The sequence below is a fragment of the Malaclemys terrapin genome, chromosome 15, assembly GCF_027887155.1.
Source record: "Malaclemys terrapin pileata isolate rMalTer1 chromosome 15, rMalTer1.hap1, whole genome shotgun sequence".
Taxonomy (NCBI): domain Eukaryota; kingdom Metazoa; phylum Chordata; order Testudines; family Emydidae; genus Malaclemys; species Malaclemys terrapin.
Genome location: NC_071519.1, coordinates 3,008,573 through 3,028,849, shown reverse-complemented (window position 1 = coordinate 3,028,849; position 20,277 = coordinate 3,008,573). Strand labels below are relative to the sequence as shown.

The 20,277-nt window shown below is 55.7% G+C and overlaps 1 protein-coding gene and 1 pseudogene across 3 annotated transcripts; both read left to right on the top strand.

Annotated features, from left to right (window-relative positions):
* The first annotated feature begins 4 nt into the window (after positions 1-4).
* LOC128823162 (monocarboxylate transporter 13-like) lies at positions 5-15,009 on the top strand. Of its 3 annotated transcripts, none has more exons than XM_054005282.1 (5): positions 5-794; positions 9,049-9,274; positions 9,491-9,634; positions 10,620-11,387; positions 12,921-15,009. In XM_054005282.1, the coding sequence occupies exons 2-5, from the start codon at positions 9,070-9,072 to the stop codon at positions 13,073-13,075; spliced, it is 1,272 nt and encodes a 423-aa protein (XP_053861257.1). In that variant the 5' UTR covers positions 5-794; positions 9,049-9,069; the 3' UTR covers positions 13,076-15,009. The 3 variants fall into 3 exon arrangements, with proteins under 3 accessions (XP_053861257.1, XP_053861256.1, XP_053861258.1); XM_054005281.1 differs by lacking the exon at positions 5-794 and adding an exon at positions 8,272-8,328; XM_054005283.1 differs by lacking the exon at positions 5-794 and adding an exon at positions 8,765-8,870.
* A 1,174-nt stretch (positions 15,010-16,183) lies between these two features.
* On the top strand, positions 16,184-18,430 carry LOC128823163 (monocarboxylate transporter 13-like; annotated as a pseudogene).
* The last annotated feature ends 1,847 nt before the right edge of the window (positions 18,431-20,277 follow it).

The window sequence follows — 20,277 nt, the reverse complement described above, 5'->3', positions numbered from 1 at the left end:
GGGGCAGAGGATGCTGAATGCTCCAAGGTCAGACCCAGGAAGGTGAAACCATTTGAGCTGCTTGCCCTGAAGACAGTCTACTCACAGAGAGGAGGCTCCCCCAGAGTCCTGACTGGCTTCGTAGGGAGCAGTTTCAGAGCATCACCCCGGTGATTCCATGACAACTGGTGGCAGTAGTGGGATAAACTGCACCCTGTGGTTGGAGCATTCTGCAGTAAGTGACTGGGGAGCAGTAAAACAAAGGGGGATTAGCGAGAGACGGGCGTGCTGAAGGCTCAGAGAGGTGCGGTTCCAGGAGGCGGAGGAACCTACGGCTTAACCCCGAGATAGAGTGGACCCCCGAGAAGGGCTGTCGATTCTTCCCAGGGACCGTGGGGAGCTGAGAAACCACAGGCCTGTGAGTCTGTGACCACTTGGGAACAGCGAGGAGATAGCCTATAAGTATCTCCTTAAGAAGAACGTTGTAGAGCTGTGCAGAGAGAGAGGGCTACGCATTGGAAAGCTCACGAAGGCACAGCTGATTGCTTGGTTGGAAGAGGAGGATCGCTTTAAGGAGCCGGTTCCTGGGGCCGCGAGAGAGGCTGGGAACCGCCAGGCAGCCCCAGGGCCTACACCAAGCGAGCGAGCTGGGGCCCGGGGAGGGGCTGAGAGCAGCCAGGCAGCTCCGGGATCCACCTCCCCAACCAGCAGGGGATCTTCACGGCCGTAGGTGGAACTGAAACGGGAAGAGCTGAAGGACCAGGAGAGACAGAGGCAGCATGAACGGGCGATGGCGGAGCTGAGAGGCAGCTGGGGTGAGTGGGGATGGACCCCAGGGGAGCCGAGCCCGCAGGGAACTCCGATATAAAATTGCTGCCCCAGTTTAAGGAAGGGGAGGACATAGACGCCTTCCTCACTGCCTTGGAAAATGTGCTCCAGGTTGACCCCGCAGACAGGCTCTGGTATCTTCCCCCCCTTACCGGGTCCCAAGGCCATAGAGCTGTTCAGGCAGTTGGACGGGGTGGAAGCCGGGGACGACGGACCGTTCAAACAGGCCCCGTTGCTGGAGTTTGAACCAAGGCATACGGGAAAAAGGTTCTGATGTATGCAGAAAGATGTACCTGGAACTGGCCACGCTGATGGGGAAATACACGGGCCGGGGCCCAGACCAGGGAGGACGTGTTGGAGCGGATGGGACTGGAGCTCTGAGGAGGCGGCTGGTGGACAAAAGGCCGAAGGACCTGCGCTGCGCAGGGCGGCTGGCGGGCGAGTTTGCAGACAGCAGGGCGGGATATGGAATGCAATCCCAGCTGGAGGAGGGTTAGGTGTGGCTAGCAGCTTAGCAATGACTGGGGAGGGAAGAATCTCTGGAGTCCGCTCCTGGAGGGGGCTGGATGCTCCAGTTTCAGGGCGCTCAATCTACAGGGTGCCTCGCTCCCCTGGAGGTGGCTGAGGTGACGCTGGCCCGGCCCAAAGTGGTGGCCCCAGACCGGGTGATGCCCAACACCTACCTGGGCGTGTGCGTGACCCCGGTTAAGGTAACCAGGGTATGTCTGAAATGGGGGGGCCAAGGCGGTCCCCAAAGATGTTGGGGTGTCCCATCAGTGGCCAACCGAGGTGCTGATAGTGGGTGACCTGGCGGATTGGTGACCGGAGCACCCTAGTCATCACCCATAGCCAGATCCAGCGAGGGGCACTCTGCCCTGACACTGGGGGGATACCCAGCAGGGGGCGTGGGACTCTGCCCCGGTGGGAAGGGAGCCACCAGGGACAAGACTTGGCGGGGTTGTGGCCTCAGACCCAGCCGATGAGAGGGAGCAGATCCCCGTCCCTTCTCGAGCCGCTGAATTCCAGGCCAGGCACATGGCCCCTCAGCAGGGCGACCCGGTTGGGGAAGAAAGACATCCTGGTGGGGATGGATTTCGCTACGCACTATCCCAAGGCGGTGGCTCTGTCTTCGACCAAGGCAGACACCGTGGCCGATGCGCTGCTGACTATTTTCAGCCACGTGGGGGTTCCTCAAGGAAGTCCTTACAGACCAGGGCTCCAACTTCATGTCAGCCCTGCTCCAGTGCTTGTGGGAGAAGTGTGGAGTCCGGCACACCTGGGCCACCCTCAGGCCATCGGGCTTGTGGAGAGGTTCAATGGGACCCTAAAGATGATGCTGAAAACCTTTACGGACCAGCACCCGCAGGACTAGGGCAAATATTTAGCTCCAAGAATCTACAAAGTTCTCCCCTTTTGAGTTGCTGTACGGGAGGAGAGTGAGGGGACCCCTGGACTTGGTGTGACGAAGTGGGAATGTTCTTAATGTTCTCTCTGAATACTGTGTGGGTGCCTCAGTTTCCCCTATGCAGTTCTTAAGTATCTAGGTGGTGGGATAAGGGTGTGTGATTGTTGCAGAGCCCTAGAGGGCCAGTGCGATGGTGTCTGCACAGAGAATGGCCGACACCCTGTCTCCTGGCCACTGATGGCCTGGGCCCCTCCCCGGCAAGATGCCAACTGAAGGTGTTGGAGAACAAAGAGATCAGGTGACCTCCTGGCCCGGGAAAGAGACAAAGGCCAGAGGAGGGGCTGGAGAGTTTCAGTTTGGAGCTGGCTGGGGATATGGAGGGAGGCCAGAACCGAGTCTGGCTCCCTGCCCCCCAGGATGGACCCTGCTGAGGGGTCCTGGTCTCTGTACCTACAAGCTCTGTTTTACACCATGTTGTGACGAACTGGGCCTGTTCTCACGGTGGTCTGTGAATGCTGACAGGGGAGTGTTCTGGGATAGTCTGCATTGCAGGATGGGATCTGCCCGAGGGCGCCCGAGGGCGCATACCTGGGTGTGTAACATGAGAACCCAGGAGGGGGTTGAAGGGGAGGCGACTCCTTAGCCCGGGAAACTGAACAAAGGCTGTGGGAGGGGTCGCTGAAGGCAGAGTGCTGGAAGCAGGCAGGGAGAGAGGGCTGGGGGGCAGAGATGGCTCTGACCTCCCAAGGGGGGCTGGGCTGGGATGCCCGGGGACCCCAAGATGGACCTAACTGAGGGGGTCCCTGTTGTCTGTGCCTGCAAGACCTGTCTTGGACTGTATTCCTGTCATCCAAATAAACCTTCTGCTTTACTGGCTGGCTGAGAGTCATGGTGAATCGCAGGAAGCCGGGGGTGCAGGGCCCTGAGTCCCCCAATACTCCGTGACACATGTTCCTGTCGTCTAATAAATCTTCTGTTTTACTGGCTGGCTGAGAGTCACGTCTGACTGTGGAGTTGGGGTGCAGGGCCTTCTGGCACCCCCAAGAGCCCCGCCTGTGTGGACTCGCTGTGGGAAGCGCACAGTGTGGAAGGGGAGGCTGGATGCTCTGAGGTCAGACCCAGGAAGGTGGAAGCCATGTGAGCTTCTTGCCCTGGCGACAGTCTGCTCACAGAGAGGAGGCTCCCCCAAAGTCCTGCCCGGCTTCGTGGGGAGCAGCTCCAGAGCATGGCCCGGGGACTCCGTGACACCTGGTGAAGGATGACTGGGCGGGGAAGGCCTCCCCCGATGGAGACTCAGTGGTGGGGCGTGTCCTGACTTTCTGGGAAAAGCTCACTGAGCTCATGGGCTTGGCCAGGGAGAACCTAACCAGGGCCCAAGGGGAGCAGATCTGGTACGACCGCACGGCTCGTACCAGCTCCGGGGACCAGCTGATAGTTCTCATCCCCATGAGAAAAAACAAAGTCCAAGCTACCTGGGACAGTGTGAAGGGTTCCCCCCCAGGGTGCCACTTGGAACTGGGGTACCACTCAGCCCCCCTGACCCACCAGCTCTTGGCTTTTTCAATCAGCATCCACAGGCTAAAAATCCCTTTAGCCTGAGTCCAGCACTTCCCCCAGGTCAGTCTTTGTTCCTCAGGTGTTTCCAGGAGTCCCCTTGGGTGGGGAGTCAGTGAAGAACCATGAGGAGGTCACTTCCCTGCCTGGGGCGGGGGGGAGCCCTTTGTTTCAAAGCTTGGTTCCCATGCCAGTCAGTGCGAAAAACACTGGTATTCCAATCATCGAATCATAGACTCTCAGGGCTGGAAGGGTCCTTAGGAGGTATCTAATCCAACCCCCTGCTCAAAGCAGGACCAACCCCAACTAAATCATCCCAGCCAGGGCTTTGTCAAGCCTGACCTTAAAAACCTCTAAGGAAGGAGACTCCACCACCTCCCTAGGGATCCCATTCCAGTGCTTCACCACCCTCCTAGGGAAATAGTGTTTCCTAATATCCAACCTAGACCTCCCCAACTGCAACTTGAGACTATTGCTCCTTGTTCTGTCATCTGCCACCACTGAGAACAGTCTAGATCCATCCTCTTTGGAACCCCCCTTCAGGTAGTTGAAGGCTGCTATCAAATCCCCTCTCATTCTTCTCTTCTGCAGACTAAACAATCCCAGTTCCCTCAGCCTCTCCTATAAGTCATGTGCTCCAGCCCCCTAATTATTTTTGTTGTCCTCCGCTGGACTCTCTCCAATTTTTCCACATCTTTCTTGTAGTGTGGGGCCCAAAACTGGACACAGTACTCCAGATGAGACTTCACCAATGTCAAATAGAGGGGAAAGATCACGTCCCTCGATCTGCTGCCAATGCACCTACTTATACAGCCCAAAATGCCGTTAGCCTTCTTGGCAACAAGGGCATACTGCTGACTCATATCCAGCTTCTCGTCCACTGTGACCCCTAGGTACTTTTCTGCAGAACTGCTGCCTAGCCACTCGGTCCCTAGTCTGTAGCAGGACTCTGCACTTATCCTTGTTGAACCTCATCAGGTTTCTTTTGGCCTAATCCTCTAACTTGTCTAGGTCCCTCTGTATCCTATCCCTACCCTCCAGAGTATCTACCACTCCTCCCAGTTTAGTGTCATCTGCAAACTTGCTGAGAGTGCAGTCCATGCCATCCTCCAGATCATTAATGAAGATATTGAACAAACCGGCCCCAGGACCGACCCTTGGGGCACTCCGCTTGATACCGGCTGCCAACTAGACATGGAGCCATTGATCACTACCAGTTGAGCCCGACGATCTAGCCAGCTTTCTATCCACCTTACAGTCCATTCATCCAGCCCATACTTCTTTAACTTGCTGGCAAGAATACTGCAGGAGACCGTATCAAAAGCTTTGCTAAAGTCAAGGAATAACACATCCACTGCTTTCCCCTCATCTACAGAGCCAGTTGTCTCCTCATAGAAGGCAATTAGGTTAGTCAGGCATGACTTGCCCTTGGTGAATCCATGCTGACTGTTCCTGATCACCTTCCTCTCCTCTAAGTGCTTCAGAATTGATGCCTTGAGGACCTGCTCCATGATTTTTCCAGGGACTGAGGTGAGGCTGACTAGCCTGTAGTTCCCCGGATCCTCCTCCTTCCCTTTTTTAAAGATGGGCACTACATTAGCCTTTTTCCAGTCAACCGGGACCTCCCCCAATCGCCATGAGTTTTCAAAGATGATGGCCAGTGGCTCTGCAATCACATCCGCCAACTCCTTTAGCACCCTCGGATGCAGTGCATCCGGCCCCATGGACTTGTGCACGTCCAGTTTTTCTAAATAGTCCTGAGCCACTTCTTTCTCCACAGAGGGCTGGTCACCCCCTCCCCATGCTGTACTGCCCAGTGCAGCAGTCTGGGAGCTGTCCTTGTTTGTGAAGACAGAGGCAAAAAAATCATTGAGTACATTAGCTTTTTCCACATCCTCGGTCACTAGGTTGCCTCCCTCATTCAGTAAGGGGCCCACACTTTCCTTGATTTTCTTCTTGTTGCTAACATACCTGAAGAAACCCTTCTTGTTACTCTTAACATCTCTTGCTAACTGCAACTCCAAGTGTGATTTGGCCTTCCTGATTTCACTCCTGCACGCCTGAGCAATATTTTTATACTCCTCCCTGGTCATTTGTCCAATCTTCCACTTCTTGTAAGCTTCTTTTTTGCGTTTAAGATCAGCAAGGATTTCACTGTTTAGCCAAGCTGGTTGCCTGCCATATTTACTATTCTTTCTACACTTTGGGATGCTTTGTTCCTGCAACCTCAGTAAGGATTCTTTAAAATACAGCCAGCTCTCCTGGAGGCCTTTCCCCCTGAACTCGACCATCTCATGGTCACTGCCTCCCAGGTTCCCATCCACTTTCGCTTCCCCTACTAATTCTTCCCTGTTTGTGAGTAGCAGGTCAAGAAAAGCTCTGCCCCTAGTTGGTTCCTCCAGCACTTGCACCAGGAAATTGTCCCCTACACTTTCCAAAAACTTCCTGGATTGTCTGTGCACCGCTGTATTGCTCTCCCAGCAGATATCAGGGTGATTAAAGTTTCCCATGAGAACCAGGGCCTGCGATCTAGTAACTTCTGTTAGTTGCCGGAAGAAAGCCTTGTCCACCTCATCCCCCTGGTCTGGTGGTCTATAGCAGACTCCCACCACGACATCACCCTTGTTGCTCACACTTCTCAACTTTATCCAGAGACTTTCAGGTTTTTCTGCAGTTTCATACCGGAGCTCTGAGCAGTCATACTCCTCTCTTACATACAACGCAACTCCCCCACCTTTTCTGCCCTGCCTGTCCTTCCTGAACACACACAGATTTCTGTGCTAACAAGCTCTGCCCTACGCTGTGTTCCTGTCGACTGATAAACCTTCTGTTTTACTGGCTGGTTGAGAGTCACGTCTGACTGCGGAGTTGGGGGGCAGGGACCTCTGGCTTCCTCACGAACCTCACCTGTGCGGACTCGCTGTGGGAAGCGCAGGTGAGGAAGGGGAGGCTGGATGCTCCGAGGTCAGACCCAGGAAGGTGGAAGCTGTGGAAGCTTCTTGCCCTGGAGTCCATTGATAACTGGGGATTCGTATATAATCAATGTAATTAATACATAATCTAATGATCAGGCAACAGAGGTGATCCCGGCAATTCCAGACCGGTAAGCCTAATTTCAGTACCGGGCAAGCTGGTTGAAACTCTTGTAAAGAACCGAATGATCAGATGCAGAGATGAACACGATTAGTTGGGGAAGAGTCAACATGGTATTTGTAAAGGGAAATCGCGCCTCGCCAATCTACTAGAATTCTTTGAGGGGGTCGACAAGCATGTAGACAAGGGGGATCCAGTGGATCTAGTGTACTTAGATTTTCAGAAAGCCTTCGACAAGGTCCCTCGTCAAAGGCTCTTACGCAAAGTAAGCTGCCACAGTGTCACGGACTCGCCCCCCCTCTGCATGCAAACCATTGGAAAACAAGGAAAAAACAAGAAAATCACCCACTTCGTCACACACGGGATAAGGGGGAAGGTTTTCTCATGGATCGGTAACCGGTTAAAAGACAGGAAACAAAGGGTAGAAATAAATGGACGGGTTTCAGAGCGGAGAGAGGTAACTAGTGGTGTCTGTACTGGGCCCACTCCTATTAAACAGATTCATAAATGATCTGGAAAAAGGGGTAAACAGTGATGTGGCAACATTGGCAGATGATGCAAAACTACTCAAGATAGTCCAAAGCTGACTGCGAAGAGCTACAAAAGGATCTCTCAAACCTGGGTAACAAAAGAGCAGATGATATCCCAGCCCCCCCTGTTGTAACCACCAGCCCCCACTCCCCTCCCAGAGCTGGGAAAGAGAACCCAGGAGTCCTGGCTCCCAGCCCCCCTGCTCTAACCCACCAGCCCCCACTCCCCTCCCAGAGCTGGGAAAGAGAACCCAAGAGTCCTGGCTTCCAGCCTCCCCTGCTATAACCACCAGACACCACTCCCCTCCCAGAGCCGGGGAGAGAACCCAGGAGTCCTGGCTCCCAGCCCCCCTGCTCTAACCCACCAGCCCCCACTCCCCTCCCAGAGCTGGGAAAGAACCCAGGAGTCCTGGCTCCCAGCCCCCACTCCCCTCCCAGAGCTGGGACAGAACCCAGGAGTCCTGGCTCCCAGCCCCCACTCCCCTCCCAGAGCTGGGACAGAACCCAGGAGTCCTGGCTCCCAGCCCTCACTCCCCTCCCAGAGCTGGGACAGAACCCAGGAGTCCTGGCTCCCAGCCTCACCTGCTCTAACCCCGGGCAGGGGGAACAAAGCAGAAGCCCTAGGGCTTTGGCCCCGGGCGGTGGGGCTCAGGCCTCAGCCCCAGGGTCCCAGCAACTCTCAGCCAGCTCCGGCGACCCCATTCAAATGGGGGTCCCAACCCACCCTTTGAGAACCGCTGCCTTACAGCAAAGTGGGAGGGGGAAGGAGCCGGTGGCCTGACTGGCGGTGGGGGAGGGAATTCTTGAGGACACAAAGTGGACTTTGCCCCCCCCACTTGCCGTGTGATCTGAGTCCCCCCCTCCCCCCCTCGGACACGACCTGCAGCCCCCAGCCCCCAGCCTGTCCCGGGACTCCCAGAGCTCAGCACAGACCCAGAGGTAGCTGGGAGCCAGGACTCCTGGGTTCTCTCCCCGGCTCTGGGAGGGGAGTGGGGGCTGGTGGGTTAGAGCGGGGGGGGGCTGGGAGCCAGGACTCCTGGGTTCTCTCCCAGCTCTGGGAGGGGAGTGGGGGCTGGTGGGTTAGAGCGGGGGGCTGGGAGCCAGGACTCCTGGGTTCTCTCCCCGGTGCTGGTAGGGGAGTGGGGGCTGGTGGGTTAGAGCAGGGGGGACTGGGAGCCAGGACTCCTGGGTTCTCTCCCCGGTGCTGGGAGGGGAGTGGGGGCTGGTGGGTTAGAGCGGGGGGGGCTGGGAGCCCGGACTCCTGGGTTCTCTCCCCGGCTCTGGGAGGGGAGTGGGGGCTAGTGGTTAGAGCAGGGGGGGCTGGGAGCCAGGACTCCAGGAATGGGGTGTGGTGGTGAGAGCAGGGGGGGCGCTGGGAGCTAGGACTCCTGGGTTCTAACCTGGCAAGGAGAAGGGGGTGTAGCGGAGCAAGATAGGAGGCTGGAAGCCAGGAATCCTGCATTGTGTCATCAGCTGTGCTAGTGAGTTGCTGTCAGGAGCCTTTGTCTCCCCGTGCCTCAGTTTCCCCAGCTGCGTCTCAGGAATCGAGGACTAGATCTCCAGAGAACCTGCAGCATAAAATTTCATGGACTGACCCTTGTCTCTTTCCCTTCAGCTGGTTTGTTTTTCCAGCCCTGACTTCTGATTTCCCATCCCCAGGGAACAGCGACGGGGGACCCCATGGCAGACCCCACGTGCCGCGAGCCCCCCGATGGGGGCTGGGGATGGATGGTGGTGCTGGCCGGCTTCCTCCAGTCGGCGCTGGTTTTCGGGGTGATCCGCTCCTTCGGCGTCTTCTTCATGGAGTTTGTGGGGTACTTCGGAGAGCTGGCGGGACGTGTCTCCTGGGTCACCTCCATCGGGATCGCGGTGCTGCAGCTAGGGGGTGAGTGAGGGACACCGGGGGGTGGGGAAGGGGGCTACTAGAATCTCAGGCCCAGAAGTGGAGTAGCTGGGAAACCCCTTCCCCCACCCACCGCTCCCCAAAGCGCCCCCTGCTGGGGGAGGCCTCAAGCCCCCCCCCAAGCCCACTTCTCCCCCAGACTCGACTGCCCTCCAGGGTAATGGGGCCCAACCGGTGTCTCTCTGCCGCCCCCTGCAGGTCCGGTGAGCAGCGCCCTCAGCACCCAGTACGGCGCCCGCCCCGTGGTGATGGTCGGGGGCCTCCTCTCGGGGCTGGGCATGCTCCTGGCTTCCTTTGCCACCAGCCTGACCCACCTGTACCTGAGCATCGGGCTGCTCTCAGGTAGGTCCCGCCCTGAGCCCCTCCCCTGCCTCAGTGCCCTCTGGGAGTATCCTCGCTCAAGGTTGGGAGCAAGGGCTTCTGGGTAACCCAGTGCACCATGGTCTAGTTATAGTTGCCAAGAGGGGTTCCTGGGGGAGGGTCTCTTTTCGGGTTCTCCAGCCATTCCTCCTCCCAGATGGGTCCTAGACATTAAGACCAGGAGGTGACCTACAATCTGGCCTCCTGCGCCATCCCTCCTGCCTACTCCTCCTTCCAGCCCATATCTGATGGTTGAGCTAGACCATGGCACGCTAAGCCGTGGAAAATCCCCCACACACCCACAGCTCCCAGGGCTATGGTTCTTAAGCCGTGTGGTGCCCAGACTCTGCTGCCCCTTCTGAGATCTAGAACCCTCTGCTCTGGCTTATCCAGAGTTGCTCTAGCCCAGATCTCCATGCTCACGAGTGTGGCCTAGATCATCGCTAGCCCAATTTCCTGCCTAGCTCAGATCAGTCCATTTCACCCAGTTCCTTCCCAGCCCCAGCTCGGGCGAGCTGGAGAGAGGACAGAGCAATGATCTAGAACCCAGCATTGTGGCAGCTGACACCTAGATCTCCCCACTCGCAGGCCTGACCAGGAGTTCTCCCCCCATCCCAGACCCTGCCATCCCAGGCTTGAGATGATGTGTCTCTAATTGCTAATGACCCTCCCACCCCCACCCCAGGGGTTAAAGGGCTAGACCCCCCTAGACATTGACTCTTTCTCCCCAGTCATATCCCGCAGCCAACCTAGAACATACAATGCCTTGGGTTACCTAGAACATGTGACATGTGTCACCTAGACCCTAGAGTATCTAATTGTTTAGACATCCTAGAACATACAATGCTTTGCATTATCTAGAATGCTCCATTCATCCCGGTTTCCCACCTGCCCCACCCCCAGATCAGACCCACCCTTCCTGGTTTTGGTCACCTGTTCCCTTTCCTTCCCCCTCCCCCCCCTGCAGGGCTGGGCTGGGCCTTGGTTTTCACCCCTTCCGTGGCTTCTGTGGCCCAGTACTTCGCCAAGCGGCGGACCTTCGCCACGGGCCTGGCTGTCTCGGGGGCGGGCCTGGCCTCCTTCGCCTTCTCCCCACTCTTCCAGCTGCTGGTGGACACCTACGCCTGGCGGGGAGCCCTCCTGGTGGTGGCCAGCATCTCCTTCAACCTGGTGGCCGCCGGGGCTCTGCTGCGGCCGTTGGAGACAGAGGGTAACAAGGCGTCCGCGCCGGAGGCGGGGTGGCTGTGGCTGCCAGCCTTCTCCTCCCTCTGCCAGCCACGCCTGGCCTGCCACAGGCCCTTCCTCCTGTTCGCTGCGGCCTTCGTCCTGGTGGACACCGGCTACTACGTACCCTACGTCCACCTGGTGCCCCACGCCCGGGAGCTGGGCTTTGACGAATACCGAGCCGCCTTCCTCCTGTCCTCGGCCGCTGTGGCTGACCTGTGCGGCCGCGTGGCGGGTGGCTGGCTGGCCGACCGCTTCGCCGTCCGCCTGGTCCACAGCCTGATCCTCTGGACCGTCCTGACGGGCCTCTCCATGGTGCTGCTGCCGCTGGGGCAGAGCTACTCCCTCCTGATGGGCCTCTGCATCTGCTACGGCTTCTGTGCCGGTGCCCTGGTGCCCCTCCAGTTTTCCAGCATGGCGGAGATCGTGGGAACGGGGTGCATCATGGAGGGGATTGGGCTCATGCAAATGATGGAAAGTGCTGGCTCCCTCGTGGGGTCCCCTCTGTCTGGTAAGGAACCAGGTTCTCTTTCCTACCATGCTCCCCTGTCCCTTTTGGATCCCGTATTTGGGACGGTTGCTACTAGGAGAAATTGAGGAAGGAGTCAGATAAAGGTCTTTCCTGACAAGTGGTCCCAGCTAGCCCACTGTCCTTTGCCTGGTCTCTGCCACATCCCCAGGGGCTGGTAGGGGAACCCGGGCCTGCCCTCTGCCCTCTACTCCAAGTTCCAGCTCACAGGCTCTCTAGTCACTGCCCTATGTCCTGGCTTCCCCCTCTCCCCTGTCTCTGGGTTCGCCAGCCTCCCAATTCCCTCCTCCCAGGGAGTAACTATAGACTACCCTCTAGAGTCCCTACTTAGCCACTGTCACCCTGTCCAGTCTTGTGCGGGCTTAGAACTCATGGGAGGTGGACATCCCCTCCCATGAGTTCTAAGCCTTTCTTGCATGAATTCATCGATCTAGCTTCATAGAGAGGGCTGTGGGGAGGGAGGGAAACAAGAAGGTAGGTGACCCATTAATTACAGGTAACCCCCGGAATTAAACCTTCCCCCAAAACAAGGTCCTGGCCTGTGACTTGGAAGACCTGGGTTCTAGTTGAACAACATGTTCTAGGTCTCCCCAAACCTCCCATTGTCTAAATAGCCCTAGGAATATGGTTGAAAGGGGGTACCAATCCGGGGAGCTAGGCTGAGACATACTGGGTTCTAGGTAGCTCTAACAACTCTGAAAAGCCCTAATCATATGATCTAAAGATGACTCCAAACCTGAGAACTAAATTGTGGCATTCTGGGTTCTAAGTATGGGTTCTAGGTAGCCAATAAAACTGTGTGGGCCTATCTAGCCTGAAATCATGTAGGCTAATGCCTGATGTAGGCCAGATAGCTAGTACATTATTAGTGATTGTTTTGATTACTGTAGACATAGGAGCGCTTGTCATGGACTGGAACTCGATTGTGCTAGGTGCAGTATAGAATCCAAAGATGGTCCCTCCCCCAAAGCCCTTACCATCTAAGTATAAGACAAGAGACAACAGCAGGATATATACAGAATATGGTGTTCTGAAGTCTAAGTATCACTGAAAATGTGTTTGAGATAATCCATGACTGTGGTCTGCATAGTCCCGTGAGACTGTCAAGCAGATATGTTCTAGGCTGTCCAAACCATCAGGTTTTGGGGTTCTAGGTAGCCCTTCCAGTACTTTCTAGGTAAACCATCACTTCATACCTTCTAGTCTGTCTAGACAGCAAGGTGATTTGTGATTTAGGTGACACTACAGTAATTCCTAGATAATTCGTGCAGGATGTCTAGGCAATGAGGCATTTGGGGTTCTAGGAAATGCATATTGTGCGCTCTAGATAACTTAAAGCCGCATATATTCTGGGATGTCTAGAGAATTAGATATTATGGGTTCCAGGTAACATGTAGTGCATTCTAGATCATGCAAATAATTGTATGTTCTAGGATGTCTAAATAATTAGATACTTTGGGTTCTAGGTGACACATGCAGTATGCTCTTGGTAACTCAACGCATTGTATGTTCTAGGTTGGCTGCGGGACATGACTGGGGACTACACGGCCTCTTTCATTGTAGCAGGGGCTTTTCTCCTCGCTGGAAGTTTGCTCCTTCTTGCCCTGCCAAATTATTTCTCCTGCCCCATGGACTCGACAACTGAGGAGGAGACCATGGGGGACCCCTGAGACTTTAGCTCCTGGGGGGGTTGTCCCAGAGAGCCAGATTGGAAGTGAGAGGTCAGCAGGGGGCAGAGCATCAAGTATACGGATCCAGCTGATAGGTGTCTGCTTCTTCGCTGACCATCGTAAGACGGTTGGAGGATGCATAAGAGACAGAAGGAGGGAGCTACCCAGTCTAGATCCACTCCTCTTTGCAAGCTGGTGTCCAGAGCATCCTAGATCTTTCAGGCTAGAAAGGACCCCGATGGTCCCCTAGTGTGACCTTCTGCACGGCCCAGAGAACTCCAGCCCATATCTGGTGGTCGAGCTAGCGGGTAGCTTTCGGTCTTGACTTAAAAGGACACGCGTGACGGAGAAGACGCCACCACTCTAGGGGAAATTGGCCCCACTGGTTAATTGCCCTCCCCATGAAAAATTTGCACTTGATTGGCCCAGCTAGTGAAGGTCGTCTCCTCCCCTTGACCGCGTTTCTCTGTCTGTCTGCGTGTAACGTGATTGTGACCGGCCGTCCCGGCCGATCGGTTCCAAACTTTCAGGGCACATTTGAGGCATGAGTAGCTAGAACCCTGTTGATTTAGGGGGAGATTGGAAAACAAAGAAAATGGGGAAGAGGGATGCACGGCGACTCGACCAGCTCTGTAGTGCAGACCCCCACAGCTCTGGGAGGATCTCTAGCTCAAACAACCGGTTGTTGATGGCAGAAATGTAATGCCTTGACTAGCTCAGATGCCTTCCCCTGGAACTGCATACCCAGAATGGCTGATCCCCCAGGCCACTGGGATTGGGTGGTTCCAACCCCCACCCCCACCCCGACCCGCAAGTTGTGCTTTAGCTCTTTTCTGAGGGGCTTTCATGACACGTGCCCCCCAGAACTGGCCGCAGCCTTCCAGTGAGGCCAGACAGATGGGGTAGACAGCTCTGTGTCAGCCCAGCTCCAGAGATATTCATACAAGGATCCCTCGCCCAGCGCTGAGATACAGCCACCTTTGGGGCGGGGCGGCTGGTTACACGGGGACCCCTCACCCGGCGCTGAGATGTGGCCACCTCTAGGGCGGGGCGGCTGGTTACACGGGGACCTCTTGCCCGGTGCTGAGATGTGGCCACCTCTGGGGCGGTGCAGCTGGTTACACAGGGACCCCTCACCCAGTGCTGCCTCGCCCCAGAGGTGGCTGCATTTCAGCACTGGGCAAGGGGGTGGGGGGAAGGGTGGGGCTGCCATTAGACGCCTCCTCTCAGCTGCGGACTTTGCCTCACAATTCACTGATAAGAATGCCCAACCTTTGAGACCCGGGTTCCCGTCTGATGCCAGGCACCCTGCTGCTGCTTGCTGGGTCCCCGGAGCTGGGAGAGGGTCGAGGGGGCAGCTGTGCAGCCCCCCCCCCCGAGGTTAACAGCCGCAGGGTCATTCTGCAGGGCGCTCGGTCACCCAGCACTGGGATGCAGCCACCTCTCACATAGGGCATGGCTGCTGATTCATGGCCCCACCCCCCTGCTGCACTGCCTGGGAATCGTTCATCGCGGATTCAGCGGCCGTCACCTCTGGAGTGGAGCACATTAACCAGCCACATGGCCAGGCTGCACAGAGATCGCTCACCCAGCATCAAGGGGCTACCCCCTCTGGGGAGGAGTGAGGCAGCTGATTATGCCAGACTCACCTCGGGCGTGCTGCGCTGAATCTTCATAGAGCCCCCCATCCTCCTGGAACCCCCTGACGGGGGCTGGGGCTGGCTGGTGGCACTGGCAGTCTTCCTGGAGTCGGGGCTGATTTTTGGGGTGATCCGCTCCTTTGGGGTCTTCTTCGTGGAGTTTGTGGGGCACTTCGGGGAGCTGGTAGGGCGCATGTCCTGGGTCATGTCTATCACAGTAGCTATTCTGCTGTAAGAAGTGGGCTGTAGTCCACGAAAGCTTATGCTCTAATAAATTTGTTAGTCTCTAAGGTGCCACAAGTACTCCTGTTCTTCTTTTTAGTGAGTATTGACTCTCTGGCCTTCTCCCTACCCCCTTTAGCCAGAGCGTCTCATCCCTCCCCCGGTGGGGTGGCTGGTTATTGAGGGACCCCTTGCCCGGTGCTGAGATGCGGCCACCTCTGGGGCGGGGCAGCAGTTTTTAACTGGGATTCTCCCAATCCCACTTTCTGCACCATCCTCCAGGACAGGAGGGTGCTCTGAGTGCCACATACCTCCACTCCTCCCCCAGACTCGGCTGCATTGCAGGGTAACGGGGCCCGACCGGTATCCCCCTGCAGGTCCGGTGGGCACTGCCCTCAGCACCCAGTACGGCGCCCGCCCCGTGGTGATGGCCGGGGGCCTCCTCTCGGGGCTGGGCATGTTCCTGGCTTCCTTCGCAACCAGCCTGACCCACCTGTACCTGAGCATCGGGCTGCTCTCAGGTAGGTCCTGCCCTGAGCCCCTCCCCTGCCCCAGTGCCCTCTGGGAGTATCCTCACTCAAGGCTGGGAGCAAAGGTTTCTGGGTAACCCAGTGCACCATGGGAGTCTAGCCCATTGCACAGGCCTCTTCCTGGAAGCAAGGCATTCTGGGTAAAACCTGGACAGAAGAATGCTCTGGGCTCAGGCGGTGAGGATTCACTGGCCCTTGGCTGTAGCTTAGAATCTTCTATAATGAAGGATCCAGAGAACCAGGTTCTAGAACAGCAAACCCGGTTCTAGATCAGCCAACCCTGGTCCCAATCCCAATGTAATGAGGATCTAGAGCTTTAAGGCTCCAGCCGTTGCTATAACAAAGGGCTGACCCCACCCGTCGAGCTGTGAAATCTCTGCTCCACTCCCTCCTCCCCAGTAGCCTGTGGTGTTTGGATAACGCAGGGGAGGACATGGGGTTTTTGGTGTGCAGGCAATGTGGGGGGAAGGGGGGGCTGTGTATTTTAGGTCAAAACTGACATTTGTCGTAGTTTGCGGTGCATCAAAAAGTCTGAACCAATCTCAGCTTAACATGTTCTGATTTTGAGCACGTTTGGAAAGAGAGTTGAAGGAAATTTGGACCTGACACAATGAGAATGTTCGAACTTTTGGGGAAGTTTTTCATAACACACACACACACACACACACACACACACACACACACACACACACAGAGCGATATCGACACGGATCCGCCAACCATTTTGGTGTAATTCAAGCTGCATTTTCGCAGCTCCAGTATGTTCTAGGTAGCACAAACAGCATTCACAATGGGTTATAGGTTGGCTTAACATGGGCAATTCCAGATGCATGATAGCTGTATAAGATGTAGTCTACTCCAATTCAATAGGTTCTAGGTAGCACAGTGTGCTCCAGATGCATCCTAGCCCTCTAAGCTGTAGTCTACTCCAGCTCCAGATGTTCTAGGTAGCACAAACAGGATTCACGGTGGGTTCTAGGTTGGCATAGCATGGTTCTACATGCGTCCCAGGCCTGTAGTCTACTCCAGCTCAATAAGTTATAGGTAACACAAACAGGATTCATGATAGGTTCTAAATTGGCTCAACATGGGCCATTCTAGATGCGTGACAGCTGTACAAGCTGTAGTTGACTCCAATTCTATATGTTCTAGGTAGGACAGACAGGATTCATGCCTAGTTCTAGGTTTGTCTTTACACAGAGTGTTTTAGATCGTAGTGGGCATGACCTTCCACCTCGTGGCATGTGGCGCCCTCCTCCGCCCGCTGGCCCTGGCAGAGGACTTGGCTCCGGCGCAAGCTCCACAGGGGTCATAGCTGGCGAAGCTGTCCTCTCTGTTGGGCTTGGCTTTGCTCTCCAGTCGGCCTTTCCTGAGCTTTGCCGTGGCCAGCCTGTTGATGAATTTGGGCCATCTTGTCCCCTTTGCCCACCTAGTGTCCCATGCCCACGAGATGGGCTTTGACGAATACCAGGCTGCCTGCCTCGTGTCCGTGATGGGTGCCACCGATCTGTGTGGCCGCCTGGTGGCTGGCTGGCTGGCTGGATGCCCGCAGGGTCTTCCGCCTCCTTCACAGCCTGACTCTCTGGACCCTCCTGACGGGCGTCATGCTGCTCCTGGTTCCCTTTGGGCACACCTACCCCATCCTGATGGGCATTGACATCTGCTATGGGTTCTTAGCTGGTGCCGTTATTCCACTGAAATTCTCCAGCCTGGTGGAAATCGTGGGGACTGGTTGGATCTTAGAAGCTACTGGGCTTGTAAACCTACTGGAGAGTTTTGGGGCTCTGGCTGGCCCCCCGTTGTCTAGTAAGGTCTTGGAGTTTGCCTTTCTTCTACTTTAAGCAGGAGGCACCTCCCATCCCCTGACTCCTCATTCCACAGTCATGGATCAGCCAGTGTGAAGTGGCCAGGGATGTTCTGGTGCCGCACAAGAGGGAACCGGGTTGTAGGTGATCTCTTCAGTCTGGGTACCATTTCACCCACCCTCTAACCTTTGGGGTCACCGCTGGGGCCATGATTTTGTCATTCACAGACCCCTAAATTTGTATATTCTAGGCAGTGCTAGCCCTATGCACTGTAGGCAGCTCTAGAACCTGGCTTTCTGAGTGAACTGCAATGTTACATGCTTAGGTTCTAGGTAGCTCTAACCCCATGTGCTAGACTTGACTTCACATCCCAGCTGTCTAGATTATTTGAACACTAGAAGCCCTGGATTCAGATAGCTCTAACCATATTGGTTAAAGACAACTCCAGTACTTGGCTTTCTGGATAGTTGGAACACTATATTCCCTAGGTTCTAGGTAGCTCTAATCCTGTGGGTCATGGGCATCTCCTGAATCCAACTTTCTAGGCAACTGGAACACTATCAGCTCTGCATTCTAGGTAGACTTGTGTTTTCCATGGAGCCCTAAACCTATAACCTGCACATATCTCCAGCCTCAAACTCTCTTGGTGCCTACTCCAGCCTATGTTCTAGAAATCACAACCTTGCTGGGTTGTGACTAGCCCATAGCCTCCACTGTTCTGGCTGACTTTACCCATGGGAGTTTAGATGCAATTCCAATCTTGCTGCATTTTAGATACCTACCATTGGCTGCATGCTGGGTTCTGGGTAGCCATAACTAGCTGAATCCTAGGCAGCGCCAACCGAATGAGCTATAGTCAACTCCAGCTTAATATGTCCTAGGTAGCACAAATATGATGCTTTCTGGGCTCTAGGTAGGCTTAACAAGCTGTGTTCTAGATGCATCATAATCACATAAGATATAGTATATTCAGACTCAGTACGTTCTAGGTAACACAAATATTCATGCTGGGTTCTAGAATGGTGTAACATGGTGTATTCTAGATGCATCCTACCATATAAACCAGGGATTGGCAACCTTTGGCACACGGCCTGACAGGGAAAGCCCCTGGCGGGCCAGGACGGTTTGTTTACCTGCAGCTTCCACAGGTTCGGCCAATCACAACTCCCACTGGCCGCGGTTCGCCGTTCCAGGCCAATGGGGGCTGTGGGAAGCAGCGGCCAGCACATCCTTCGGCCCACACCGCTTCACGCTGCCCTCATTGGCCTGGAACGGCGAACCGCAGCCAGTGGGAGCTGCGATGGGCCAAACCTGCGGACGCGGCAGGTAAACAAAGCGGCCCGGCCTGCCAGCGGATTTCCCTGATGGGCCACGTGCCAAAGGTTGCCAATCCCTGATCTAAATTATAGTCCACTCCAACTCAATACATTGTAGGTATCACAAAATTATGTATGCTGGGTTCTAGGTACCCCTACTATTGGTATAACACGTGTTCTTTTGTGTTCTAGGTTTCCTAAGGGATGTGACCGGCAGCTACACAGGCTCTTTCATTGTATCTGGGACTTTCCTCATGGTGGGAGGCCTGGTCCTCTACGGTGCCAAACCTTTGCTCCTGTTCCACTGCTTCTCCTCCCAGTCAGGTGACCCAGAGGATGCTGGGAATTTAACCCACCAGAATGGACACCACCTCTGTGATGGGAGAACCTCATCTGCCTGTTGAGAATGGAAAATAGCAGTTGCTTTCCATCCAACAAGACAGAGACAACACGGGAACCGCGGGCGCTGAGCTCTGGGAACGTCCCAGGAGAACTGTCCACCCTTAAATCAGGACAATAACGTCCTAGAGAGGAGTGAGATGAAGTGACATTGGAAATGGGGGAGGAGGGTAATCACAACAGGCTAGATACTGAGCTCAGTTCTAGTGGTGTAAATCCAGAGTGGCTCCAGTCCAGTCAATGGTATAAGGACCAGACTCTGAGCTCAGCAATGCTAGCGTAAATCCAGAGTTCAGTGTAAGGGGCAGATTTGCATCTCAGTTCCATTGGTGTAAATCCAGAGTCATTCCAGTTCAGTCAATGGTGTAAATCCAGAGTCACTCCAGATCAATAAAAGCTATAAGGACCAGACTTTGATCTCAATTCCACCAGTGTAAATCCAGAGTCGCTGCAGTGCAAAAAGGGCCAGATACTGAGCTCAGTGTGAATCCCGAGCCACTCCAATTCACTCAACGGTGTAAATCCAGAGTGACTCGAGTTCAGTCACTAGTTTAAATCCAGAGTCGCTCCAGTCCCTTCTGAGAGGGTTACGCCATTTTTACACCTCAGGTCCGCTCTTCCTCCAGCTGAGTGTGTGTGGACCCTCCTGAAAAACCACAGCGTGTGCAGCCTGCCGGCAAACGACGCTCTCAGTGTTAAACGCAGGGCAGGCACCCGGTTCCCCTGCCGGTTGAGCCTGTGCCTGACCCCAGAGGCCCTTTCGAACCTTCAGCTCCATTTCTTATCTGCACCCACCCGACTCCACCCGCCCTTATCTCCGGGCCCCAGGCCCACGGGCACGCCCAGCGCACGGGACCCTTGGACGGTAGAGACAGGGAGGCAGAGAGGAGGCAGGCTGGAATTCGGGGTGCGCGGCTGAAAGAGGCTACAGAGATGTTGATCACAGGGCTGGACAAAAAACAGCTTTTCAAGGAAGGAGAGTGAGGGGGCGGGGAGGAGTCAGGACTCCTGGGTTCTCTCCCCAGTTCTGGAAGGGGAGTGGGGGCTGGTGGGGTAGAGGAGGGGGGGCTGGGAGCCAGGACTCCTGGGTTCTCTTCCCGGCTCTGGGAGGGCAGTGGGGGCTGGTGGGTTAGAGCAGGGGGGCTGGGAGCCAGGACTCCTGGGTTCTCTTCCCGGCTCTGGGAGGGCAGTGGGGGCTGGTGGGTTGGAGCAGTGGGGTGGGTGAGACGCTGCCTCCTCCAGCCACTAGGGTCAACGCCGCCATCTGGTGGCGAGATGGAGAAACAGGCG